Raw genomic sequence first — 27,822 nt, 5'->3', positions numbered from 1 at the left:
ACTTCTAATTATACCTACTTACTTATACCTACTTCTACTTCTACTTACTTCTAATTATACCTACTTTTACTTCTACTTCTACTTATACCTACTTCTACTTCTAATTATACCTACTTACTTATACCTACTTCTACTTCTACTTACTTCTAATTATACCTACTTACTTTTACTTACTTCTAATTATACCTACTTTTACTTCTACTTCTAATTATACCTACTTACTTATACCTACTTTTACTTATACCTACTTCTACTTCTAATTATACCTACTTACTTCTAATACTTCAAATTTATTTCTAATTCATCATTGTCAGAAGGCAGGTAATTAAAAGTACCTGTTATGCAGGTCCAGGGGAATGGGGCCAGCCAGACTCCTGTAGGCAGGCGTTTGGTCCCGGAGGGCCTCCCACACTGGCGTTGCTGGGCATCTCTGCTAAAGTTTATGATGAAGTGGAGCTTCTCCCCAGGGACACACACAGACATAAACACACACACACACGCACACACGCACACACACTGAGACACACGCACGCATGCACACACACACACACACACACAACACACATGCGCGCACACGCACAGACACACGTGCTTGGTGGATATCAGAATGCTTCAGGTTCTGAGGGGTTTATGTAAGCTTTGGCATCATGAAAGCATTCATCTCTGCAGGTAAGTATTTGTGCCTCTATTTTTAACACTAAAACCTTGTAAGACCAAGACTATGCTCAAGCATTAGTCAGTAATAAACCATGTTTTTTTATTTGGTACCATTTTTATGTAAGAATTTATTTGACATATAGGAACAATAATTTGGCAATATATTAATTTACAAGAGGACTGCATTTTTTTATTTTACAATAGTACCGCAGCAAAAATATTACGTGTGACATTAATTACAGTTCAGCCAAACAAGAAGTTACACAATTTTCTTTGCTTAAACTCAGGTTTACTTTAGCCATCTACCCATCCAATGGTTGGAAAAAAAATGTCGTCTTCTATTCATTTTTAGATGCCAATTAGCTTAAAGTCTAACTTCAGGTCAGAACATTTGAGAAAAATAATGTAACAATAAGACAACATTGACTATAGTAACATTGTAATAATAATAATAATAATAATGATGATGATGATAATAATAATAATAATATTTATCAAATTTAATATTCAATTGGATGGTATGTCTATTGCTGGGGTGTTCATAATCCACAAGTTCATTAACTTGTGCGGATCACTGACTCACCTAATAACTCTCACAACGCCAGTCCATTCACATTTAGTATATCCATATTCACACTCATATTCATAATCATGACAATCATATCTATAACCATAATTGTAACTGCAATCATATGTGTATATATATATATATATAGATTCATAACCATAATTATATTCTTAGACATATCCATAATTTGAATAATTACTATTTACATTAATAGTCATTTTCATATTAATAATCAATTATATTTGGATTCATATATGGGTCTTGACCAAAAATAGACCCTCAAATCTTAATAAAGTCCTTGCTCCCCTTCGGCTGAACCTGAGGTCAAAACCTTGGGGTCCCTGGGGAGGGGCTGCGAACATTACGACATACATTGTACAAAGTTTACATTCAGTTAAAAGGGATGGCTGCAGGTCCACAGTCCTTCGACAGGGTTTGTGTGAGTTGTGCACGCTGTGTTTGGTTGGTCCAGGTTTACAGGCTGGCTACATTCCTTGAATTCCACAGTGAGAGACGTGAGTGTCGCACACTGCCTTGTGAATGAGACTACAACACCGGTGCCAGGTTTCCCAGGGAAATGCAGTCTCTCAGCTTGGAGTCCCCTCTGCCCATGTCCAGAACTACACTCCCCATGCTGCACCAGGAGAACCAAAGCAAGACGGCATAAAAGCAGCAACACAACACCCCCCCTCCGACTTTACTGGGTAACTCGGTATCCCTCGACGGCTCCCTCTTGTGTTCTGACACACGGTCTCCATTAGCGACAATCCAGCTGAATCTGTTTGCTTCAAGCGGACAACACACGCAGGCCACAGGAAATGTCGGCAGGATTGCATTAAAACAAACTTAAAAGGAATGGCTCAAAAACCAAAAGGGAAGCCTGACAGAATGAAAGCTTGCAAGGCATGTGGCTTCAACTTTTAAAAAGTACAGTTTGCTACATCGTGTGAAAAAGCGAGACGTTCTTCCTAGCGGTCCGTGCCTACACATCGAAGCTGAACTCATCAAAAAAAAAAAAAAAAGCCTCTCTTGTTGTTCCTCGGTCTCACCAAAAGATGGCGCCCCACTCCATGCCAGAAGGTTACTGAACGAGAGGTTTGACAATCTGCCCGAAAGAGGCTCTGGGTGGAGAGTAAGTATGTGTGGGGGAGGGGAGGGGGTGCGGGGGGGGGGGGGGGGGGGGCGCCTGTCCAGAGACAAAAAGTGACTGGCACTGTGTCCACCAGTGCCCCCCCTACAGGGCAGGACAGAGAAGCGGACCCTTGGGGGTGGTGTCTGTGCATCTGCGGGGCCCTCCAGAGGAAGAGAGAGAGAGAGAGAGAGAGGCGCTGTCATGCGGTGGCCACGGTCTGCGATGGGCGGCGGGGGGGTCACACGGTCGCCCGGCCTGTGACTCTGCCGGGAGGAGCCTCTAGAGGGCGCTCTAGACTGTGCGCCCACTCGGGAGTGGACAGTGTGCACATACTAGAAAATAGTGGTCTCATATTTGGTGTTGACGCCCCTTTTGGCCTCCTGTCCAGGCTCCAAAATCCACGGCACGTTGGCGTGACCCTTTTGGTCCATAGAGGGCTGTTCCATCTAGAGGAAGAGAGAGGGGAGGTAGTTTCTGTCAGAATACACATGTACAGACATATCCGCATGCATGCACACAGACATGCAAATGAACTCTTCCACCATTCATGGATGCTATTCAGAGAAAATTCAGATCCTAAGTCGCACATTACTCCCGGTCAACTTCCACACCTTCACCACTTTTAATACTTTCCAACTCCAACCAATGGCCTCCTCTCAAATTCAAGTTACTGCGACAGGTAACTGGGCCCCGATATGAACTTATGTACATGCCCTTGTCCGCATCCAATCGAATTATTCCCAGTTGTTTGTAGTTCAGTGCACTCTGACGCATCACTACTGTTTAAAAAAAAAAAAAAAAAAAAAAATGTGTGAATATAAGACTGCCTGGCTGTCCTCTCTGGACCTGATCCAAATCTGGCTGTAGGAGTGTGGCTTCGCACAGTGCTGTGTCGCCACTCGGAGAGCTGCTCTGTGCGACAGGGCTAATCAAGCACAGTCAGACCTGGAGCCAGTCCTGCGTCTCCCCTCGCTGCGCCAGAACACTAATATTAAACAGCTTCTGCACGCAGCGGCTGCTCAAAGTCACCGCAAAACAAACCGGCAGCAGAATAAGTGTTCTGTGAGTTTTAAAAAAATAAATAAAACTGTTACAAAACTGGGCCACGGGGTGTTTTCTTTTTTCATATAGAGAAAATGAAATGCAGTTAAAAAAAAAAAATTTAGGATCCTGACAAGCAAAAAGAAGTTACATTTAATGTGCCTTTTTTATTGAAATTGCTCCATGAAAGGGTTAGCGTTCACAGCTGAAAGCTGTTTGAATTTATATTGCTTTTTCTATTACAGAAGACACAAAAGATTCATATCTTATGCCCAGAATAAATGTCTGGAGAAATCAGTCAAGACATGAACAAAACACAGTATCAGAAGGCTGAAAATAGAGGCACGCAGATATTAACAAATAAGGGGACCAAGTAAGAGCAAAGAAATGGAGCTAACCAGAATGATGTCACATGTAATAGCAGGAACAGGCAAGGGAAGATGGGAAGAAAACTAAAACGTAACAGAGCAAGCTCAAGGAGTGCAGAAGAAAGAAAAGGAATATGAAGGAACAGCCTATGAGGGTATGGTGTGAGATGCTATTGGTGGAAAGGCTGAGTTACCAGTGTGGTGTGAGATGTCATTGGTGGAAAGGGTGAGTTAGGGGTTTGGGTGTGAGATGTCATTGGTGGAAAGGGTGAGTTAGGGGTGTGGTGTGAGATGTCATTGGTGGCAAGGTTGGGTTAGGGGTGTGGTGTGAGATGTCATTGGTGGAAAGGTTGGGTTAGGGGTGTGGTGTGAGATGTCATTGGTGGAAAGGTTGGGTTAGGGGTGTGGTGATACTCACAGACTTTCGGATGTTGCCCCGAGGCTTGACCATGGGTTTCCCAGGTTTGCTGTCAAAGCTCTCTGGCAGAGTGGATGACCCGTGTCCACTCTTCCTTGCCTGGAGGGCCAGCTGATACGCCACTTCAAACGCCTGCCCCAGCGTCAGGATGATCTCATAGGCCAGGTTCTGCACCACACGCACACACACACACAGAAACAATTCAAACAAAACATACATGCAACCATTTTTTCCTACAAGTCGTAAAACAGGAAGGTGACATCACACAGACACTGAAATGGCAAATGGAGAAATCAGGGGGGTCACCAAGGAGCCCCAACCGCAGTACCTACTGCTGACCACAGTGGGAGCAACAGGAGACTCACCACATCAAAGGCAGTGAAGACATGACAGTAGTGGTGGCTGGATTTGAGGTCTTTGGTGATGTAGGCGAAGGTGGAGAGATCATCAGGGTCCTGGGCAGCACATGAGATGTTCCGGATCTCGTGTTCTGCGATGATGTTCTGTCAATCACATAGAGGTAGAAGAGAATGGCAGGTTCCTTAGTCTTTCATCGCTATGTTTTTTAAGAATATTCTAGAGAAAATGCAGAATTTAGAATTTAGGGGGAAAGAACTTTGGCTATGCCCCTTCACTATCATTCACTGTGGTCTAGGAGAAGTGCAAACGAAAGGTTCGATTACCTTGTTAGTGGCGTCGATAAATTTGACCCCTTTGTAGGAGACGGACAGGATGATGGTCGGAATGTTCTTTATCTGGTCCGTGGACTTCTGAGAGGGCAACATGAGACACAACAGCAATCACCCCACGCACATACAGATCAGCATCTGGATACATCACCGTAGCAACACGACTGTTAAAAACAACAATTCCTGATGTTTCAGTCGATTATGGCGGTTGGATAAACCAAGCAGTGAGGAAGACTAGAGGAAAAAAAATGTAAAGATAAAAGCCAACAGATTTAAGTCGCAGCTGACAGCACAGATTCACAGTCCGTGTATTTGGCTGACAGTTGGTATGGCACTACCTCGATTTAAATACATGCTTTATGATTTCTCAATTTTGAAAGATTGGCATTAATCCTGCAGCAGCAAAGCGGCTGGGGGGGGGAGTGAGAGAACCATGGCCAAATATAACCCTTTGCACATAGAGATGAATCTCATCTTCTGGGTTTATGTAATCAGAAGGAGGATGCCTTTGTTTCAAGCAGTCACTTCTAGTCTGTGATTCCTTCAGTGTCTCAGATCTTCCTACCCAAAGACTGTCGTTTAATTAAAAAAAAAGTCACTGTGCAACTTTATTTTGCGAAAGACAGCAGTGATAAGTAATGTAGGATTATTTAAACATACCCTGAACTGTCATTCTGAGGCCTCGATGCAATCCATGCATACAACATTAATATCCACATTAATATTCTGCTCTTCAAAGTACTTCCACAATTTCACTAGCGCCGCCAGTACGTTTCCACGGCATCAGGCCCCCGTCAGAATCTCTGTCCTCCTTTCGGATCGAGCAAACACAAAACCAGGACCTTCCGACGGAGCAACAAGAAGCAAAGTGGGGGATTATTACGAATTCATGTGGGAAAGAAATCCTCCAGGAACTCACGGGGGGGGGGATGCTGGGAAAAGGCTGCACTGCGGATGAATTGAATGACGCTAAAGCGCTAGCAGTATTCAGTCTGCTGTGCGTGACTGAATAAAAGCCCTGTGTTACCGCCGTGTAGACACACAGACGTGCAGGCGCTGTGCGTGACTGAATAAAAGCCCTGTGTTAACGCCGTGTAGACACACAGACGTGCAGGCGCTGTGCGTGACTGAATAAAAGCCCTGTGTTAACGCCGTGTAGACACACAGACGTGCAGGCGCTGTGCGATCCCGAATACCAACACTGCACAAATGCTTTATGGAGAGGAAAAAAAAAAAAAGAAGGAAAACATCTCAGTGATTTACATCAAGGAGGAGGCGGACAAATGCTTTTCTCTGTCCCCAGGGGTCACTGCGAATGAGCAAGTACACGAATGATGGAGATGTAAGGTGAATGTAACATGAATATTACAGGAGAGGGGCTGGGAATGGGGGCTGCGTGTGTGTGGGGGGTGTGGGGGGGGGGGGGTTCGTGTAATATGAATATTAACTATTTTCTACAGGGCAGGGGTGGAGGACTGTGCAACATGAATATTAAATGGTCTCTACAGGGCTGACTGAATTATTTATAAATACGCAGGATCAGTAAATTGGCTACTGTAACTGTAGGGGCTAGCAAATCTGCGGTTTGTGCATTTGTTTAGCAGTACAGGTTAAAGGCGGAGACATGTGCGGGGGCGCGTGTGGGGTGTGGGGGGGGGGTGGGGGGCGTGAGGGAGGGAGGAGAAGATGGGCAAGGGGAGGGGGAGTGGCCTGAGCCAAAGACTCATACCCTCATCTTTGCGCAGGCATCATGGGTGGACTCCGTCCCTCTCAGCTCCTTCACCAGCATGGACCCCAGGTACTGAGGGCAGGAGAGAGCCGGCAGCGTTATAACAATGTTATAACAACGCGGGCGTCGCTGTCCCATTTAGCAAAGACGCGAGAATAGCTGTAGGCCCGCGAGCGGGGCCGCGGGGGCAGGGGAAGATGAGATCACTCCATCAGAACAGCGCCATATGTGCCCCTCTGATATAATCTCATTCATCATCTCTGAGCCTCTGGCCCCGGGCCCGGCTCCACAGCGCCAACCGCCCAGACAGCACGAAGCGTTCTCGCAACGTCGCCGCCGCGTTGTGGCAATGTTATAACACTTTCCCGGGTGACACTGTGAGAACATCGCGTGTTAGCCGAGCAGCGTGGAGGTAGCAAACACCAGTGTACAAATATAGATGAGAAAAATATTAATTAAAATAGAGGCAGAAACTCTGCGGATTTTCAAGACCAGGCTTGAAACGGCTTTATAGATACTATCTAGTCTGTAGCTAATCAGAGTACTAGGTATTAGGTCAGGAAAATGGTGAGCACTGTTGGGCTGAATGGCTCGTTCTCGTCATATGTTATTTTATGCTAAATGACAGTCATCTTCAATTAGGAGGGGCTCCATGGGGGGGGGGGGGGGGGGTGGGGGGTAGCGGTACTCACATAAGCCTCATAGTCACATGACTGGAAGATGAGCTTCTCTGGATGGTGCTGCCAGTACTGCACAGGCGTGGACGACGTCGCCTCGTTGGGAGGCCTCAACGTGATTGGCTCACACCACTCGCCTGCCTGAAATCACAAGATCAAACAGAAATGGTCCTCTACCTTACAGCGGCTCAGTGCTTAGCCCACTCAGGCCATTCTGTGGGTCCCGGCGGGAACTCCCTGCTAAATCCACAGAGGAATTTAAGGCCTCTCTCACACCCCCTAAAACGCTCTGTGTGGTGACCTTGAACGGATTGGACTGAATCTGGTTGTTTACTTAGTTGAACTATGTATTCAGCACTGGCTGACATGATCCATATCAAAGGTGCAGTTGCAACTGGCTCTACCAAATCAGTCTACCTGCTCCGTGTGCCAGTTCATATTAGAGAAACACTAACACCTAAAAGTATAAACTATCTTAATTTCACTTTTCTTAAAAAAGCACATTAGGATGCCTGCTTAAAGGGCACTACAAATGAATTTATAGTTTTGCTTTGTATTATATAGATTACAATCATACACACTGCAGTAACAGAAAGACAAGCACATCATTGATGACACACCAAGTCACAAAAGTTTACAGATGCGCAAATGCTCATGTGTACAGGCAAGCTGTGAGGCCTTTGAGACTTGGGACTAATATGAAAGAGGTCAGAAGATCAAAACAAAGTGGAACATTTTTTCCAGTTAAAAGGAAGCAGGAGGCATTTCACAAACTTAAACTCCCTCTCTGCGTTCCTGATTAGTTTGTCCCTTGTTGTGCAGTCACACCAGTGTGTTACAGAAGCAGTGGCATAATAATAGTCTTTTAGCTGTTAACATGCCCGTCAAACAGAGGCGGACTGCAGGCTGACGGTTCATTTTCGAGGAAAGACCTGTGAAGTGTTTGGCACGCCACTACGGACTCCTTTCTGAATGTGAGCAAACACAGTCTAGCGCTCATTTCCCAACGTGTGAAATCGTCCTCGTCTTTTTCTCCACACGTCTCCTTCCGCCGCCTCTCTCACGCCCTCGCTCCGCACCTTGACAGCAGAGGATTGTGGGAAGTCCGGCGCGCGCGCGGCGCGTGCCTGCGTCCGTCCGTTGAACCGCGCCGGCGGCGAACTCACCATGCTGACCTGGGCCATCTGCCTCTCCAGCTTGGAGCGTGGGACGTCCTCGAAGTAGGCATCGTTACGGCGACGGCGGGCTTCGGCCTGCATCATCAGGTGCTGCACGTCCAGCGAGCTGGAGGTGTACAGGTTCTGACCCAGGGAGGGGGACAGCTGGGGGGGTGTGTGGTTCCCAATCGGCTCCTTAGGAGGGGGAAAGGAGCACCAAGGTCACTGGGTGCATCGTTACGTACCATTTTAATTCACGCGCTTACATTTCACCTGTACGCACAGGTGAGATCACAGACCTCAGAGAAACAACGGTAGTCGTCTGGGAATGAGTCAACACCGCTGCTCTGATCACTGCTCCACACTGCTGCTCTGTTCACTTCTCCACACTACTGTTCTGAGCACTTTTCCACACCGCTGCTCTTACCACTGCCCCACACTGCTGCCCTGAACACTGCTCCACACTTCTGACAACACACTGTTTATATCTCCTCTCCATGTGTCCTAATCAGATTCCAATCTGCTTGTCCATTGAAGTTCATTAAAAGTAAAGTGGATGGTGATGCTGGGAAGGCCAGCTTGGTTATGTCAGTCGAACCTCTTTCCTTCCTCCGAGCCACAGCCTACTGCCAGCCCTTAGCAGGACGCCATCAAGCCCCCACACCAGCTTTCCTGGAGCACAGAGCGCCGTGACGCACTTTAGCGTAGCGTCATCTGAGGACAAAGCAGACGGGGAAGCTAAGCTAAGACCCAGTCAAGTCCCGGAGGTCTGGCTGCTCTAATTACACACTCGCAGACTCCAGTTTCCAGCCGCTCTGAGATTAAGCGCGGAGGACTGGATTTAAGCAGGTGGATATGCAGATTGAGCAGCTGAACGGTTCCGTACGGAAAGCAGAGGGGATTTAAGGAGATCAGGATCATGCACAGAAATAGCGCTTCGTTTCGGGCTTTTCAGAGCATTTCTTTATTCCCCGTTTTGACGTGCACGGGTACAATGCTGAGGCTATGCATGTGCTGACACTGACACAGATTAAATACAGTCTGGGCTGAGGCACTCCTCACTTCATTTAGCTGACCCAGGCTCCTCTGTCCCTGCTGCACGGGGCCTAAATACAAACGTCCCTCAGCTTTAGTGCCGTGTGCACAGCCCTGGTGAAAACACCCCGTGTTCCTGCAGTGCCTACTTCCTGTCTCCGGACAGTAGTCCCAGGGCAGCGTGCCCTAGAGGAGTGATCTCTGCAGCTACAGAGAGAAGACAGAGGGGACCGATGAAGAGGAGGAGGAGGAAGGAGGAAGGAGCAGCAGGGAGCGTCACTCACCCGTAAGGAGATGGCCCGGCCGGGTTTCTGGGGCAAGTCCTCGTGCAGTCGGTCTCCCAGGGAGGCTAGAATCCGCTTCCTGTGTCCAATATAATTGATCTTCAGCATCTGTGGGGAGAGAGGAGGGCCAAGTGTGGGTGTGTAGCTCGGACTACAAACACAGCGTTTCCTGCATATTCGCTAAGGTTGACATTTCTTTAGCTTAAGGCCAGAATTTTAAGCACCACCAGACCAGGAACCCCTAACACACACTTAATTGAGCAAGCTCAATCTCTCCAGATCACACCCCACCTCACAGTGACCTCACAGAACGTATTGAAACTGACCTCACAGAACCTCCAAAACTCTGCCTCACAGCCACAGCTCAATTATGCAGGCCATACCCTACTGCGCCATCACAGAACCTTTGCAGACCACGTTCTCCTGTAAGATCACAGAACCTTTGCAGACGCCATTCTCCTGTGACATCGCGGAATCTCTCCCCAGACCATGTTCAGCAGTGCGTCCTATTCACACCCTACCCCTGTTGCGAGCGGTAGTGTTTTAAGTGTTTCTGTCTCCGGCAGCGCAATCATAAACATGGCTAATAAATGGGTCTCTAAATCCCCTCTACCTGGAGATGTGCAAGGAGAGCCAATGTGCCTTGTTAAATCAACAACACAGCAAACGGGAGAATGCTGATGAGGTTTTCTGATGTTGCAGATTTACTGAGGCCAATTATTACAAGGCTGTGCATGTGTGTGTATGTGTGTGTGTACAATAGATTTTGTCGATAGAAAATGATTGCAACAGATATATTAATCAACCCTAATTATACCAAATCACTATTAAGTCCTTCACTTTAATTAATTCTGACAAGTTTTTTTCCCCCTGACATTTCTCAAATAAATAAATGTCATGGATTTCAGTCTGCTGATGTGTGTGTGTGTAGTGCGCACAAATCCCTTTCTCCTTTCTAAGTAGAGGAGAGAGTCTGTTTGACTCTCCCCAATACAGACTAATCACTCCAGGATCATCAGCCACTCTTTCCCCCTCCAGACTAATCACTCGCTAATCCTCCAACACCAATTACTACCTAACCATCAAACACAGTATTTCTCCACAATATAAATACAAACCACTACCCAATCATCTATCAGTTACTCGAAAGACAGAGCCCTATATAGTCATCAAACATGGTCGCTGCCTCGTCTCCCAACACTGATCGGATCAATCCCTGACCTGCAAACAAAAAAGCACTCCCTCAACCGCAAAATGCTAATGAGTACCTTCATCGGCAGGCATAAGTCACTCTCTCATTTCCAGTTCCCTAATTAGTGTCGCGCATCTGCTGCGATGCATTCACACTGCCAGCGCGGCCACGACGCACACGCTGTTATGTCATCAAATTCCTGGAAGAGCAGAAAACAGAGGATGATGGGAGGATTAATGAGATCTTTATTAAGTGGCTTTGCTCGCTGCGAAGAGCAATTTATCAGTCCTGTCAAACTGCCCTGGGGGTACCGCCAGCAGCTCTGTGTGTGCGTGTGTGTGTGTGTGTGCATGTTCGTGTGTGTATGTGTGTGTGTGTGTGCACGTGTGTGTGTGTGTGTGTGCACGTGTGTGTGTGTGTGTGTGTAGGTGTGCGTGCGTGTGTGTGTGCGCATGTGTGTGTGTGCATGTGTGTGCGTGTGCGTGTGCGTGTGCGTGTGCGTGTGCGTGTGTGTGTGTGTGTGCGTGTGTGTGTGTGTGTATGTGTGTGTCTTTTTGTGGAGTAACTGCTATCATGGCAAAGCCCAGCATTGTGATTCTCCAGCAGCAGAGGTTATCACCATTGATCACTTTATAGGAGACGTGACATCTCCAGACTCGACTCTTCGGCCGCGGACGATTCAGTCAGACACGGATGAGGTGCACGTCTGACTGGGGCCGGGTCTGAAGTTTAAAAACGCATCAGCGCGAGCACCAGCCTGAAAAAGACAGGTCGCGAACCAGGCTGATAGATCCAAGGGAGGGGAAACAGCACTCTTCCAGATTAATAAGCATTTCTGCACCGTCCCTTTAATTACACTAATTCACCGGGAGAACTGACCTTTAGGGCTCATTTTATGAATGCTAATCATTGCATCAATAGCAGGGGCACAATGTGGGGTCTCATCAGCAGAGAGGACTACGCGCAGTATGAACAACCTGCATCTTTAATACCAGCCCATCATTTTAGTATGAAGAAAAAAAAAAAAAAAAAAAAATCAAAGGCTGCATTACATAAATTCTCATTAAAATTCAAAACCAAGCAAACATTTAACAGCTAAGCGCTCAGCCAACAAAAACACGACAAGAAAGGTTCGGTCGTTTTTTCTCACCTCTCCCTTTCATGTAAATTAAAAGAACCCATATTAGACCGGCCTAGATTAAAATGATCAAAAGACAGCGTTGAGATTCAGTGCAAACATCAAATTAGACCGAATGGCATAAGCTCTGGTTGTGAAATGTGTACACACACACACACACACACACGCTCTCACTCATATTGACACACATGCCCGTGCACTCTCACACACATACACACACACACTCTCATTCACACTAACATACACCCATGCACGCACACACGCACACTCACACTAACACACATGCCCGCGTACTCTCTCACACACACACACACACATACACACACAAACTCTCTCACTCACATTAGCACACATGCCCGCACACACACACACACACACACACACACACACACACACACACTCCTAGCTGAGCGGTCCGTGTGTGTGTGCTGCCGCTCTGGCGGCTCGATGCCCCTCCAGCTCCTCCTCCTGGGCTTCCCGCCGCTCGGCTCGGCCTCCTCGTTAAAGCGCCTGGCTCCCCTCGCAGCCGAGCGCCGGCCTTCACGCCGTCCCAGACCGCTTACGGACGCTCAAAACGCCGCCGCGCGGGCAATTAGCCTACTTCCACCCCTCCGGTGCAGTTACTGAGAAACACCACAATCGATCGATCGCATAATCAAATGTGCCTGTGGGGTTTAGAGGCCCTCTATTGACAAAAAATGAGAGTGTATATATTTCTAATGAGAGTGTATATATTTCCAATGAGAAAGTATACATTTCCTGTGAGAGTGTTTATATTTACTATGAAAAAATATATATTTCCAATGAGAGTGTACATATTTCCAATGAGTGCGCACATATTTCCAAAGAGAGTGTATATATTATAGCTTCCCTGTCAAATAGCCTATGAGTGGAGAATGATTCCTGTTTAAATGCAAATCTCTTAAAAGTCCAGGGCAATAATGCAGGGAACTGGAAGAGACAGAGCCTCAGGATGAACTGGCCTTCCATTCAGAGTCTAATGAGCCTCGTTATATATGCTTCTGGGAACATTTGGGGGCGACAACGTAATCACCTCCTGAAGCATTTCTGTGTCCTGTCTTGACCTTTTACTGAACATCTTGCCCGGCGCGCAAATCCAGGCCTCTCTAAAGAGGCGTGAAAACCCGAAGAGATGCCCGTGTATGTCTCTCACGAGGAAACAGCTCAGCTGGCCGAAGAGATCCAAACACTTCCATAAAACTTCAACAAAGCTCCGTCCACTTATCAGACACTCCCACCCAGAATAACCAACAAAAATGGAGGACATATAGGTCCATTCAAATAGGTTAATAGGAGCAGTGGTTGGACAAAAAGGATCACTTACACTGTTAATGTCAGGCATAGTATCACAAATCGTACAATTAGCATAGTCGGCTAATCTGAGGAACGTGAGGTACTCAATTCATCAGACAAAATACTGTAATAAGAAGCGAAGAACCAAGACGCAGTTAGCACTTAGCAGATGATGGCCAAAGAGGTCTCAAGCCTGTTGCTTTGCTGTCATCATTGCCAAAATGAAAGTGTAATGATTAATAACTACTAGGCAGCGCACAAAAGCAGTGATGAGAATGATAAGAGTCAGTGTTCTCAAAATCTCATTAGGGAAGCTATTCCCCTAGCCACACTGCGGCTGCAGCACGTTTCTCTCACGGATTACAGAGCCAGAATGGCTGCTGCTTGTTCCATGTAGCAAACCTGCAACCCCCCCTTAAGCAGCTCGCTTCTTAACAGATTAATAAACCACAAAGTAATCCCCCAAATCATGAAAGACAGAAAAAAGCAGACCCTTCATTCAAAGAAAGAATCTATACTGCAAAATATTCACATGGTTTATAATTTTATGAACCCAGGGCTGAAAGAGGAGAAGAGAGAACATTCAAGGGGTCCAGAGCAGAACAGAGCAGTGATCATCTTATGTAATCTTACTGTTAGCTCTTCATTTAACATATTGCTCACGCAGCCATGTTGACTTGGGGGGCAAATGAGATGGACGCATGCCTTAAGTAGATTCATGATTCACCAATGTTGTCCTAATGCCTTGAGTAACAGCCATTTGCATGTGATGGCTCGGAAGGGAGAGGGTAACCTGAATGACTAATCGAGTTGTTATTCCTTATGAGACAAGAACGAGGGAAGGGGGGGGGGGGGGGATAGGAGCTGCATTGCTGATGTGTACTCCAGAGACTATGATGCAAGGCGCTGCTCAGCTCTACTAATCCACAGGCACAGCTGGGATTATGGGGTTAACCTGAGCAGACTCAGGTGACAATGAGAAAGAAAAAAAAAGAAAAAAACCCCTCAAGGCAATTCTTGTTCGCTGGCCCGAACCGGGAGAGCTCAGTAACCCAGCAGAAGGGAGGTTCTCCGTAACGAGCTCTGCGGTGAAGCCAGCTGTGACCGCACGGCACGCGGGCGGAAGGGGAAGACGGGCCGTGATGGGGGAGTTTGCTCGTGCGCTGTGGGGCGCTCCTCGCAGCTCTCTGACGGCTCAGGGTCTACTCCCACTCCCACTCCCACTCAGGAGACCGTAGGTGGTTACTACTAGAAAGGAATGTGGCGGGAGTGGGCGGGGTCCTGATCGCAGGGTGTGGACACAGGGCTGCAGTAGACCATGTGACACTTAGACTTTCAGCTCTGGACACTGCTGGGACCCCACAGAGAGCACTGCACACTCCAGTGTCTATAGCTTCACACTACCACAGTGCGATCACACACACACACACACACATGTACACCTACACAGAAAACAAACATGCACAAATGCACACGCAGATATGAGCTGAACTATAATCGCTCAAACGTACAAGCAGGCACGCAAAAAAAGGCATGCATGCATACTCAGTCACACATGGCAACAAGCGCATGCATGCATGTACGCACGCACCCACAGTCACACGACCCATGCGCTCACAGATATGCTTATACGAGTGCACACACACATGACTGTACACACACATCCGACCATACATGCGCACACACGCAGGCATAAAAATATACCCACCCACACACACACACACACATCCACACAGGCACCAACACTCACACACCCCCACCCACACACACACACATCCACACACGCACCAACACTCACACACCCCCACCCACTCACACACACACACACGCACCAACACTCACACACACACACCCACTCACACACACACACACGCACGCACCAACACTCACACACCCCCACCCACTCACACACACACACATCCAGACACGCACCAACACACACACACCCCCACCCACCCACTCACACACACACACACACACACACACACATCCACACAGGCACCAACACTCACACACCCCCACCCACTCACACACACACACACACATCCACACACGCACCAACACTCACACACCCCCACCCACTCACACACACACACGCACCAACACTCACACACCCCCACCCACTCACACACACACACACACATCCACACACGCACCAACACTCACACACCCCCACCCACCCCCACCCACCCACACACACACACACACACACACAGTCCAGTGGAGACACAGCACTGCTTCACTGCCTATGTGCACCATGCCCAGAAACACGGCACCCTCCTGCCCAGGGATCTCCTGCTGGGGATTTCCTGCTGGGTGCCAGGTGAGGACAGTCTGGGCAGCTTGACCGGTGATGGAGAGGACCTCTGCCACTGCAGGGCGCAGAGCGGCGGTCTTGTGCCAGCATCCTGGAGCCAAGAGCCAGAGTGAGGAGAGCACTCTGCCATCTGGAAACGCACCAGATCACCGTTATTGCTCATACAGCCGGGCACTGTTAATGACCGGAGTACACAGTCTCTCGCTCCGGTCTCTTGTTACACTTGTTAAAACACAGATTCTTTTTTTTTCTTTTTTTGCGTTGCTGGTACGAGATGCTGGCCTCTACTCTGATGTCATACTCTCCCTTTCTGTCTGTCTGTCTTTCTCTCTCTCTCTCTCTCTCCCTCCCTTTTTCTTTCTATCCCTCTCTCTAAAAATATTGGGCATTTGTGAGCATCTTTCATTTTCTTATTATTAAATAGTTACTGTGAAGGGGGAGGCAAACACCAGTGACATTTTCTGTGGTAGTGTTTACTTCTCTTCGTGGTTCCAGACTTCATCCTGATTGATACAGCAGCAGTTATCGATTCCAAGGAATGGACATCATTAGCAAATTAGGGGTCAGAGGTCACGATGCCTCCAGCCAATCAAACGGCATACAGCTTGTTCAGCATACAGCTGAACAACAGTCACTCAATTCAGTCTTTTCTCCCCCCCAAAAAACCTAATTTCAGTGAGTATTCGGCCAGTCAGGATCCAAGTGGAATTGGTCAATATTTTGTCCATCAGAATTCACAGGGCCAGGAACCCGAATGACCCGAGATGATTTCTCCTCTGCTGCTGATCTTGCGGGTTCTGCGGTGCTGCTCGCTCGGATCGACTCGAAGCGATCCCCCGTCCGTATCCGGGCGGATCGCCGGGGCGACTCGGACCCCTCCCCCTTCGGACGCGCGTTATACGCCCGCAGCCCTGTGATGCAGGGACAACTGGAGTGAGACCAGTGCTGGTTACCTAGCAACTATGAAGGGAACTGGTGCCCTGTGTAAAAAATGCAGCTGGCTTCAGCTGGATCTTAATGGAAGTAAACCAGCCCAGAGGAGGAATGATAAACACTGATTTGCCTCCCGCAGTACGACGGTTAACCAGTAATATTTCCCGCATTGCTACAGTTACTCTCATAACCCACTCATGTACAGTAGGGCTCTAAAGCACTGTATGAACCTCTAAAAAATGTTTTGAATACAATTGCAAAGCCCATACACACACGCGTACGCTAACATGCATATATGCTACAAGACCTGCATTGTGAGGCTCATATTATCTTCTTCATTTACATCAACTGGAAACCGGAAAGACAGATAGAGACAGATGAAACAGGATGCAGTTTGAATGTTCTTGGCCATGATACTCTTGGCAGTGACATCAAAGTCCAGCATCAGAACAGATGAGATTCAGCGAAGGAAGCGGATTTCAATAAACCCGGGCTTCGTTTGCACGGGGTGTAACTGGCATTCATCTTCCTCTCCTCTCGTTCGTTCTCCATGATCTCTCGCTCGGCAGATCCCGCTCTCTGTGCCGAAGCCTTGAAATATCACCGATTTCTCTTCTTAAAAACACGGAAAGAATCACACACACACACACACAGCAGTGGCTACAGCCAGGGGGACCAGCACTCTCACAACACAAAGAAATGAGTTCATCCACTTCAGCAAGTGAGAATGAATCTGTTGAAGGTCTGAACAGAGTGCACTGCTTGAGTACGCACACACACACACACACATACATACAGACATACACACATGCGCTCTCACACACACACACACACGCGCACACACACACATGCGCACACTCACACTCACACTCACACTCACACTCACACTCACACTCACACTCACACTCACACTCACACTCACACTCACACTCACACACACACACACACACACGCGCGCACACACATACAGACATACACACACACACACACGCGCGCACACACATACAGACATACACACATGCACACACACAGCGCTTTCACAGAGGGGCCATACGGACTCTCTGCAGGACGGGAGGAGAGAGACCCTGACACAGACCCGGATATGCTCCGGCACTGACTGCCAAACACAGCATGGGCCACGCAAACTCACTCATTCATAAACAAGACCAGCACAGAATACACCAATATGCCTGCACCATGACCGATGGTAGAATATACTGCTATATCTGAACCACGACTAATGTGAGAATACACTAGTGTGCCAACACAAAACTTCCTGACAGAATAGACCAATAACTACACCATGCCTGATTGCAGAATATTCAGTATACAAGCACTACAGCTCAATAAGAGATATATAAATGAATAAATAAATAAATATACCACCACTCATCATCATACAGATATAGTTACACCGTGACTCATTTCAAAATATATCAGCATCACGAGTCATGGCAAAATAATTTCAAATTACCAGCACCACATTTTAAAGAACATTTCACACAGTGTGATGGGATACACCAATACACCAGAGTTTATAGCAGGATTATGAATATACTCACTCAGCTAAACACAGTTAATGATGGAAAATAGCAATAAACCTACGCCAAAGTTTGTCAGAATTCATATACCTATGACAGATTTTACAGACGAATACACCAATGTATCTAAAACGGTTTCAGGCAGAAAAACGCAATAGTTCAAGTTATAGCCCTGATTGCATCACTCACACCCCAGAGTTTCTCTCAGACCAGTACATTCCCAAATATACACAACAGACCACGTAACCATGCAGACCCAGAATACAGACGCTCATTTATCCTCATAATAAAATTATTAGAACCATCCTGCTAGGCTTTACGACTGTCTAAGTTCTTAGTAACGTCCTAGAGGAGCAGTGAAAAAAATGAACAGTTGATTTCAAAATTACAAACAGTATAAAATGTACTGCTTAAGTACGCTTAAACAGGAACAGACGCAGAAAGCGTTTCTGTGCAGCTGTTGATTTTCGGGTTAGCGGAGTTTTGGCGGTCTCACCTGACGCCCCCCAGGTCCGAGCCGGCTGGGCCGTGCGGCGGCGGGTCACTAATTCTGCGTGAATCCCTTCCTCTCCCAGAGCTTTCTGAAGTTTTCTGAATCAGGAGGGGTCAGGGACCCCCCGGCCGCGGGGGTGGGAGGGGGGGACTCTCTTCCCTCTGGGGTCAGGACAGGAGGAGGACAGCCGGGATGTGGTCCTACTCTCTCTCTCTCTCTCTCTCTCTCTGCCTCTCTCTCCGGCGGGTGAGCGGTTCAGGCGGTGCTGTTTGCGTCTCCCCCCGGCTTCTGATCCGCGAGTCTTAGCGCTTCACCGCCTGATCGCCGGGGACCAATCGCTCAGCGGCAGAGCCGGGCAGAGCTCTCATGCGCGGCTCTGTCTGAAAGAAGCTCAGCTCCCTCTCCCTCCCTCTCTCTCTTTCTCCCCCCTCTATCTCTCTCACTCTCTCCCTCCCTCTCTCTCTCTTTCTCCCCCCTCTCTATCTCTCTCTCTCTCTCTCCCTCCCTCCCTCTCTCTCTCTCTTTTTCCCTCTCTCTCTCTCCCCACCTCTCTCTCTCTCTCTCTCTCTCTCCCTCCCTGCCTCTCTGCCTGCACCTCGTCGCTATGGATACAGTGGTCACATCCTCGGGCTGGGGCTCTCTGACAGTGCAGGTGATTGAGGAGTGATGGCGGATCGGTAGCCTTTGGTGCTCTGGTAGCGCAGCATTTAACCCTTTGTTCTCCGCAGGTCTGCAGAACCCCCCCACCCCCCCCTCCCCATCCACCCCCCCAGCCCCCACACCCCTCCCTCTTCCCGCAGTGTGGCTCCTCCTCCTGCAGCCTGGCAGAGAGCAGCTGCTCAGACAGCAGTGCTGAGGCCTCGTCTGCACCCGCACTCCCCCAAAACGCCCCCAAAACCGCAGCTACACCCCCAGAACCTCACCCATCCAGCCCACATCATCCCCATATCCCCAATACCATTATCGTGTTACCTAGTTAAACACTTACATTTAGGAGCTTCTCCTAAATATCTACATTTTGCATGTATGTTGTTGTGTGTGTGTGTGTGTGTGTGTGTGTGTGCATGCAGTCATGTGTGAGTGTGCGGACGTGTGTGTATGGGTGTCTCTGTGTGTGTGTGTGTATGTGTGTCTGTGTGTGTGCGCGTGTGTGTGTGTGTGCCTGTGTGTGTGTGTGTGTGCGGACGTGTGTGTGTGTGTGTCTGTGTGTGTGTGTGCGTGTGTGTCTGTGTGTGCGTGTGCGTGTGCGTGTGTGTGCGTGTGTGTGTGTGTGTGTGCGCGCGCGTGTGAGCGCATGCGTGTGCAAGCGTGAGAAACAACACATTGTTGCTGAACAATGCAGTGCGCACGCAAACACAGGCCATCTGGTGAGCGTGATATGAAACAATCTGCGCTTTCAGGAGTGCCTGGGCAGGTTACGAACGCGACATCAAGCTCCGCCCCACAGACAAGGCTACGGTAAAAAAGGCCTGTTAGTCTTCCTGAATGCGCTCGCACAGGAACACCAGCTCCCCCAAGCACAGAAGTATTCTTCACACACGCTCATTTGTGCTCTAACTCGCAAACACGAAAACTTATGCTCTGAGGGAGGCCTACCCACTCTGGAAAGACAAGCTTGTTAGTCTTCCTGAATGTGCTTGCACTGCAACACCACACTCCCCCAAGCGCCAAATGTATTCATACTCACACTCATTTGTGTACTTATTCACAAACATGTACACTTGCGCTCGGAGGGAGTCGTACCCACTCTAAAACACACACACACACACACACACACATCTACCCTTGTTAAGACACATATTCACATTGGCGAGACTACATATGCTATTGCTACCCTGTGTCATACAGAAACTACTCAGCGCATTGCTATGGCAACTACTAGCTGTCATGGCAACAATTTACTGGCAAATAGAACTAAAAGTATTGTTACTTCATTTGCAGCCATTCTTTGTGGCAGCCATTACAATGACTGATGACAAACCAGACTACGTCCGCATTGCCCGAACAGACAGACAGTAAAACTAGACCATATAGAGTAGAGATCATGCAAGCGCACTCACACGCGCACACACACACACATCCACACACCAGTACATGCACACACATACACAAACACACACGCACATACCGATATATACGTACAGACACACATACAAACACACACACACCAATATATGCACACACACATGCACAAACACACGCACAATTTTCATAAATTGTACTAAAAAAAACACAAAGAGTTTTGTCCTGAATCACTACCTAGAATCCCCCAGCCTTTGTCAGCTGATGAGACTGTAGAGATAAGATGCAGCTGCACAGACCAAAATTAAAACAGTTTGGCCAGCGACTGCAATTCCCCACAGCACCCAGATCAAAAAGAATCTCTGCCTTCCTCCTTCTGCTAAAAGTCTGCTTCCAGCCACATGAATTTTAATGCGACTAACTTCCAAACTGGAGTCAGAGAGACGAGAGCCACCCAGTGGACTGATATCTCACTGCAAGTGAGGGAAATCTCCCCCACGCTTCTCCCCATTGGTCCAAGGCGAATGCTGTGACATCAAGCAGTGTTTTTTTTCTTTTTTCTTTTTTAGGATGCCCATTGTGATTCACCACAATGTCTTCCAGATCAATAATCTAATCAGCGTTGAGATCTTCACAATAATACTCCAGTCTGTGTACACAGTGCATACTGGGGGAATGGTACACTGGTTCACGTCATTAGGTGTAGTGTGCAGGTATGGTAAATGTGTGCACTGTTGAGCATAGGGTGTAGGAGTGGTGCATGTCTGGATTATTAAGCACAGAGTGTGCTGGCAGCAGAGGAGAGGGTGGGGGGAGGGGGGGGATGAAATGGGTAGAGCAGTGGATTGTGGTGCTGGGCTGAGATGTGTACTAGCAGCCTGGTGAGCAAGCAGCTATTTTAAAACACCCAGAATCCCCTCTGCTCGTCTGCGTCAAACACCTCTTTATTGTCCCCGCAGTCGCCATGGCGTCTGTTATTCCCAGCCAATGATATGAGATTTACTTTCTCTGAACTCGCCAGAACCTCCTGTCTACCTCTCTCCACCTCCTCTTTCTCACCCCTTCCCTCTCTCTTCCTTCCTCTCTCCCCCTCTTTCTCTCCTTCTCTCTCCCCTGTCTCTCCCTCCCTCCCTCCCTCCCTCCCTCCCTCTTTCTCATGACAAAATCTCTCTGCAGTTAGGACATAATGAGGGCAGAAGTGTTATGAGGTTTTCACAACAGCTCTATTCCCTAGCCAGCTGCAGTGCAAAAAAAAGAGATACGATTGGCTTGCCATGCTAAATATCAGAAGCCCTCAGCCAAGGGAACAAATCACACACTTACTCAAACACAACTCTAGAGGGCGATGTCACTCACGTCTCTGAGCTTTGTGGAGACCATAGTTAACGCTTACTGTACCCTGGCTTACTTACACACTAAACAGCAATGCTGAGAGATTCCTATCTGAGGTCACTGGTCACCTACACAGCAGCACGAGTAACAGGAGAATACATTTCATTCTGCTTTTGAAAGCAGAGTATTTCTACAAACATGTATGTTATATTTGGACTAACAAACAAAACATCACTGGGTCTTACATAAGAAGGACATCTTTTACTCTACCTATTCTAATCTGGTTTATTAATAAAAACAAATACTCACACATACACACATGCGTTCACCTGTGTGTGTATGTGTGTTTACTTGTGAGTCAAATTTTTGTGCAAAATCGTTAGGACTAATGTCTAGCTGAGTCTAGCTGCGTTTGTAACAGTGCTAGATGGCGCAAATCAACTCATGATCTCCATAAGACAGGAAGTGACATCACTCACATTGATGAGCTCTATCTCCCAGATCTTCCTGACCAGCTCCATGGAGGTGAATCCGTTGATGAGGAAGGATTTGGTGTAGTCTCCCAGCTCCAGAGACTCCAGCCACTCTGCCACAGATGTGGGGTTGTTCCCATCATAACCAATCGGCCGCACCTGCAGAGATTGACATACTGAGTCCTCCAATCAGGAATCGTCTTATATAACCAATCGTCTTATTACGAATTAAATCAAATTGCTCTCCCCTTGAAAACAGTTTGGAAAGAATCAGCATAGTGATGAGCATATTATTTGTATATTCATTGGCTGATTAGTTGAAAACACACACACACACACACACACACACAATTGGTGAGACCGATGAAAGCCAGTGTCATACTGACTGACAGCATTTTCCACTTGAGCAATTTCTTCACTTTTTTGCGTACAGCTTAAGTTGAAAACTGTTTCCTTTTTGCTCTACAGAATCTTCCAATGACTGTGAAGGTGAAACGAAAGAGTTGTCATTTTCAGCCAAACCGTAGTTTTAATCTTACATGTTACTGAGCTGCCAAGACCATCAGACAATGATTTTGTAAGAACAACAGACACCATTATCTTCACCACAGATTGCACAGAATTTTGCCATTCCCATGTTTTCATTAAGGTTGGCACTTCACGCTTATGACATCACAATTGAAAGGCCTTGGCTGTCCATATAATGCCGATTACTGATGCATTGCTGGTGAAGTACAGAGTGCGTGTGAGTGCACGCCGACAGACTGAGCGTTGTTTATTCACAGAAACACACGCAAATGGGTTTCGCGCTCCACGGCTTATGACTCACGCTTGACATTTGTGTATGAAAATTCTACACTTCTTTCCTGATTTTTCAGAATTATTTCTAGAAGGAAATATGAAGTCTGCACAAATTAAGCCCTAGGCACCTGTGTTGTATACTCTAGTATTCACAGAGTAAAGTAAGAGCGTGCATTTAGAATAAAAATCATATCATCTATATTTCTACAACCTCAGGATGACTATTATATTTCTTTAAATTAAGAAGTCAAATATGACAGTAGACACAAGCATTTTAAGCAGCACTCTTTCACTCTATTGGCCGTTTCATACCAGCGTGTCCAAGAACAGCACAGGCAGGTAAACAGTGGTCCAGCTGCAGTGCAAGGTGAAAATAAAAGGTGCTACATCTGAATTTGAACGCATATGAAAGTCAAAAGGCAACATAAATGCATAAGCTGACCACGCCATGACATTATTAGTCTACAGAGTCCATAATATAGCATTAAAAGTGATGAAGAATATACCGCCAGCCCCTCACAGTAAAGGTTGTGTTTCATTCACAAAACAAGGCCTCCGTTAGAGCTGCTACTTATTTCACCTCTGACCCCTGACCCCAACGCTTACCCTAGGTAGGAGGCGGATGGCCTGAAGGAGCCGCTGTCTGTGGGCCGAGTTGAGAATCCCGATTTCTAGCAGGTCCTGGTCCTCCACCACATTACTGCCCTGTGAGAGAAAACACCAGCGGTCAATGAAACCACAGCAGCTGTGTGTGTGTTTGTGTGTGTGTGTGTGTGCGCATACGCAAACACGCAAGCAAACACATACACACGCATCCAAGCACGCAAGGACGCAAGGATGCACACACGCACACACACACACACACACACACAGGTATTCTTTGTACTGCCAATGCAACAAAACCGACTCCCACATCCACAGGGAAAGCTAAAAGTCTTTTTCCTTACTAACAGTCTTTCTACTTTCCACCAAAGACACGCAGCACTGGCCAGAACCTTCGCAGTTCCTCGTCCATCGCATGGAAATAGGGGACGCGAGCACACCTGCTTGCATCAGAGACAAAACTGTAGTGCTTCGCTCCCTCTGTTTGTTTGCCTTCACGCTCTGAAAATGGCAGATGCTTCTTGCAGACATCAGCAGGAAAATCCCCAGCCTCGTGCCAGTACGAACAAGCTGACAAAAGCCCTCGTTAAACACCTGTCGGGTCTCCTGATTGACAGAGACCTGAGCTCTGATGTCACCCAGGTACATCAGACCAGACCAAACGCTGCCTGTGCTGGTGTCAGACTCATCACTCACTCCTGGAATCTGTCAGCAGGAGCCAGACAGCAACAGGAGAAAGGGTGTGCTTGCAGCGCGCCCTTCTGGCGGACTTGTGAGTAGCAGGCACATATGGCCTTACAATAGAACACAATTCAAGCTGTTCCTTCCCCAGTATACTCCGTCTAACTCCAACAAAATATCAATTAGGCAGACTAGCCCTTCCAATAAGATGCTGAAAAGTCATAACATTTTTAACACGAGCATTGTTGGGCTGAATGGCCTGTTCTTGTCATTATATTTTGTTATGTTATGGTATTTAATGTTAAATTCATACAGTTTATAAAACAGTTTAGATACAGATGACTAAAGCTCTCCAGTCTGAAAACTGGGATAAGATGCCTTTTCTCAGGAATAATCCAACAGTTTTTGCCTTCCAGGTTTCTGCAAGCTCTGATGTACATTGTGCTTAAGATCATAACAACATTAAAAATGGGAGAAATGCCCAAGTCCATAAACAGCGGGGGTGCGGTGGCAGGGTTGTAGCGCACAGGAGAGCTGCTAAAATTGTTTGCCAGCTCTTCAACATTTGAAGGTAAAAAAAACCCCTTAATTTTGTGATCTTAAACCACTCATGGTCAAGACCAGTTTGAGCTTAAAGAATATGGGCTCAAGACCAACCCAAATCAGTTTAAACTATTCAAGTAGTTTCAAAGCAGAAAAAAACATCAGGCAGAACTAAGCCAGACTGTACAATACAGAGATGGGACACCGGAACAGGAGCATAATAACAGATTTATGACAACATGTATTTATTAATACAATAGCAACTTTTCAAATCAAAAGGGACCTGTGGTAGCAATGTGTCAAAAAATTTGACAGATCTGTGCCGTTTTCAGTAACTAAAAACGTACGTCACACAAATCACAGGCATGAATATTCACCTTACACTTATGCTATAAATATACCGATTACTGGTCTGCACACAGAGCACACGACTACCCTGCAAAAGTCAAAGTTAACCCAGAATGGACGAATAGCATTGGAAAAACTGAAAATTACCCATGAGCCTCTGCTTAATGATGCAGGAGCTGGAGAGCATGCAGGCCCCTCTGTACAGAATCAAGGTGTCTCAGGTGACCAGTGGGCCAGTGTGAAAGAGCGACAGGAATTCAGGCATCTGAGCGGGCAGCCCTGACAGCAGAACAGAGTGCGAGAGAGAGCCTACACGGACTCTTACGCCTCCACAAAGCGAGGGGGGAGACTCTGCTCGGCCGCACCGTTTAAAAAACGGCCGTTAAAACAGGAAATAAGTCCCGTCTCTTTGAGAAAACGCCAAGGATGCACGCAGGGTGGATTCAGAGCAGTATCCATTAAGATAGACTGTGTCTAATAAAAGCCAATGGCTGGAACCATCAGCTGACATTCATTATCCATTTGCCAAATGATATATGAACCGGCATCGGCAAAAGGGCGCTGTGGAAATATTATCATTTGCTCACGCTTAAGTGTATGGAACAGCGCGAGCCACACACACAAACACACACACACACACACACACACATTGATTTAACACAAAACAGTGGCTGATGGTGTCTGAGGTTGTCTGCACATCTACAGCACCCTAACTGTTCAGTACACACCTAAACTTTACACCTGTTCACTACACACCTGCACTTTACAACTGTTCCTTACATACCTGCACTTTACACCTGTTCATTACACACCTGGCCTCTCCACCTGTATTTTTACACATTGACACACACTCTACCTGTATGAGATGTTGGGCTACAGTAGATGGGGTGGGGATCTTGGACAATCTTAGCTGCCTAAGATAAATGGAGGAACCCCATGCAAGAGTCACATGACGTATTAGTGACACTGTTGCAAACTCGCTGCGCTACAGAGCAGTACTACCAAGACCGCTACAGACATCTCATTCTGAATTTTACAAGAGACTGTTAAAAAAAAAACAAGATGTGACACTACAGCTGCTACTCGCAGTTACAGAAACTGCTTCATACTCCTGACACCCCTGCACAACTGATACTGTGTGCTGCGAATGAACAGGTAAGATGGAATTCAACCGTGCGTGCAGCTGATGTCCTTTTATGGGCAAAAGGAAAGAATTCTGGACAGTCTTAAAGCTCATGCAAGACCTTGCGTTGACCGAATATAAATAAAGTACACAGGTAAACACACACACACACACGGCAAGCACATATCTTGGGGAATCAGATAGGTCAGTGGCTCAACAGCCGGGTGGAAACTGGAGGTTAACAGAGCAGCGATGAGAAACATAATTTGTGATGCAGAGTTCAGGAACAGAATTTAGACACAGAAATAAGAAGCAGCATTTGTATACAGAGTTGAGGAACAGCCTTTGGATGCAGAATTCAGGAACAGCGTCTACATGCAGAAATGAGGAGCAGCGTTTGGATACAGAGGCAAGGAGCAGCGTTTGGACGCCGAGACAAGCAGCCGCGTTAAGGACGCACTCACCATGAACTGCACGTTGTCGAAGCCGTTGGCCAGCAGGTGGTTCTCGTACTGGACCAGGCCGATGTTGTCCAGCCACTGGCCCACGGACTGGACGGGGCAGCGGGGCCCGATGAGGGGGTGCAGCGGGAGGCGCTTCAGCAGGGAGTAGCCGTCCACGCGGTAGCAGCGGCAGTCCGGCTGTGAGAGCTGGCACTGCCACATCACGTTGCGGGCGAAGTGGCTGTCGAAAGAGCTGGCCATGCCGGCGGTCTCCGAGACCCGGGGAACCCCCCCCCCCCCCACCCCCACCTACCCCTACCCCCCTCCCCCTCCTCCTCGGGTGCGCTCCCGGCCCCCCCTCAGCCCCCCGCCTGCGCAGGGGTCACCATTACCGCACGCGGCGCGGGGGGGTCTGACAGCTGTTGATCCTCTTCTCTCTCCCTCTCGCGCCCTGCGTGCGCACGTGTGCGTGCGTGCGTCCGCGCGTGTGTGTGTGTGTGTGTGTGTGTGTGTGTGTGTGAAAGAGCGTGAGGGAGAGAAAGAAAGAAAGAGAGAGAGAAAGAGAGAGAGCTGCTGCCTGACAGAATTCTCTTTATCAACTACTCCCACACTCATCTGAACGTTCCTGCAGCTTCAGTCCTCTACACTCCCTCCTCCCTCTCTCTCCCTCTCCTTCCTCCCTCCCTTCCTCTCTCTCTCACTCTGTCCCCCACCCCCTCTCTCGCTCTCTCTTTCTTGCTCCCTCACTCTCTCTCTCGATCGCTCTCGCT

At 47.7% G+C, this 27,822-nt stretch overlaps 1 protein-coding gene across 2 annotated transcripts; it reads right to left on the bottom strand.

The window, feature by feature from the left end:
• Positions 1 to 752: 752 nt before the first annotated feature.
• Positions 753 to 27,758, bottom strand: LOC118219390 (ankyrin repeat and sterile alpha motif domain-containing protein 1B-like). 2 transcript variants are annotated; one of them, XM_035402539.1, is made up of 11 exons: positions 27,074 to 27,758; positions 23,918 to 24,016; positions 22,517 to 22,669; positions 9,756 to 9,863; positions 8,446 to 8,631; positions 7,295 to 7,420; positions 6,603 to 6,674; positions 4,868 to 4,954; positions 4,550 to 4,687; positions 4,185 to 4,352; positions 753 to 2,803 (listed from the first exon to the last, which is right to left on the bottom strand). In XM_035402539.1, the coding sequence occupies exons 1-11, from the start codon at positions 27,311 to 27,313 to the stop codon at positions 2,690 to 2,692; spliced, it is 1,491 nt and encodes a 496-aa protein (XP_035258430.1). In that variant the 5' UTR covers positions 27,314 to 27,758; the 3' UTR covers positions 753 to 2,689. The 2 variants fall into 2 exon arrangements, with proteins under 2 accessions (XP_035258430.1, XP_035258431.1); XM_035402540.1 differs by lacking the exons at positions 22,517 to 22,669; positions 23,918 to 24,016; positions 27,074 to 27,758 and adding an exon at positions 18,687 to 19,104.
• Between the last annotated feature and the right edge of the window lie 64 nt (positions 27,759 to 27,822).

The sequence above is a fragment of the Anguilla anguilla genome, chromosome 19 (genome assembly GCF_013347855.1).
Source record: "Anguilla anguilla isolate fAngAng1 chromosome 19, fAngAng1.pri, whole genome shotgun sequence".
Taxonomy (NCBI): domain Eukaryota; kingdom Metazoa; phylum Chordata; class Actinopteri; order Anguilliformes; family Anguillidae; genus Anguilla; species Anguilla anguilla.
The sequence above is the reverse complement of the archived record's forward strand: the minus strand, read 5'-3'. Positions and strand labels throughout refer to the sequence as shown.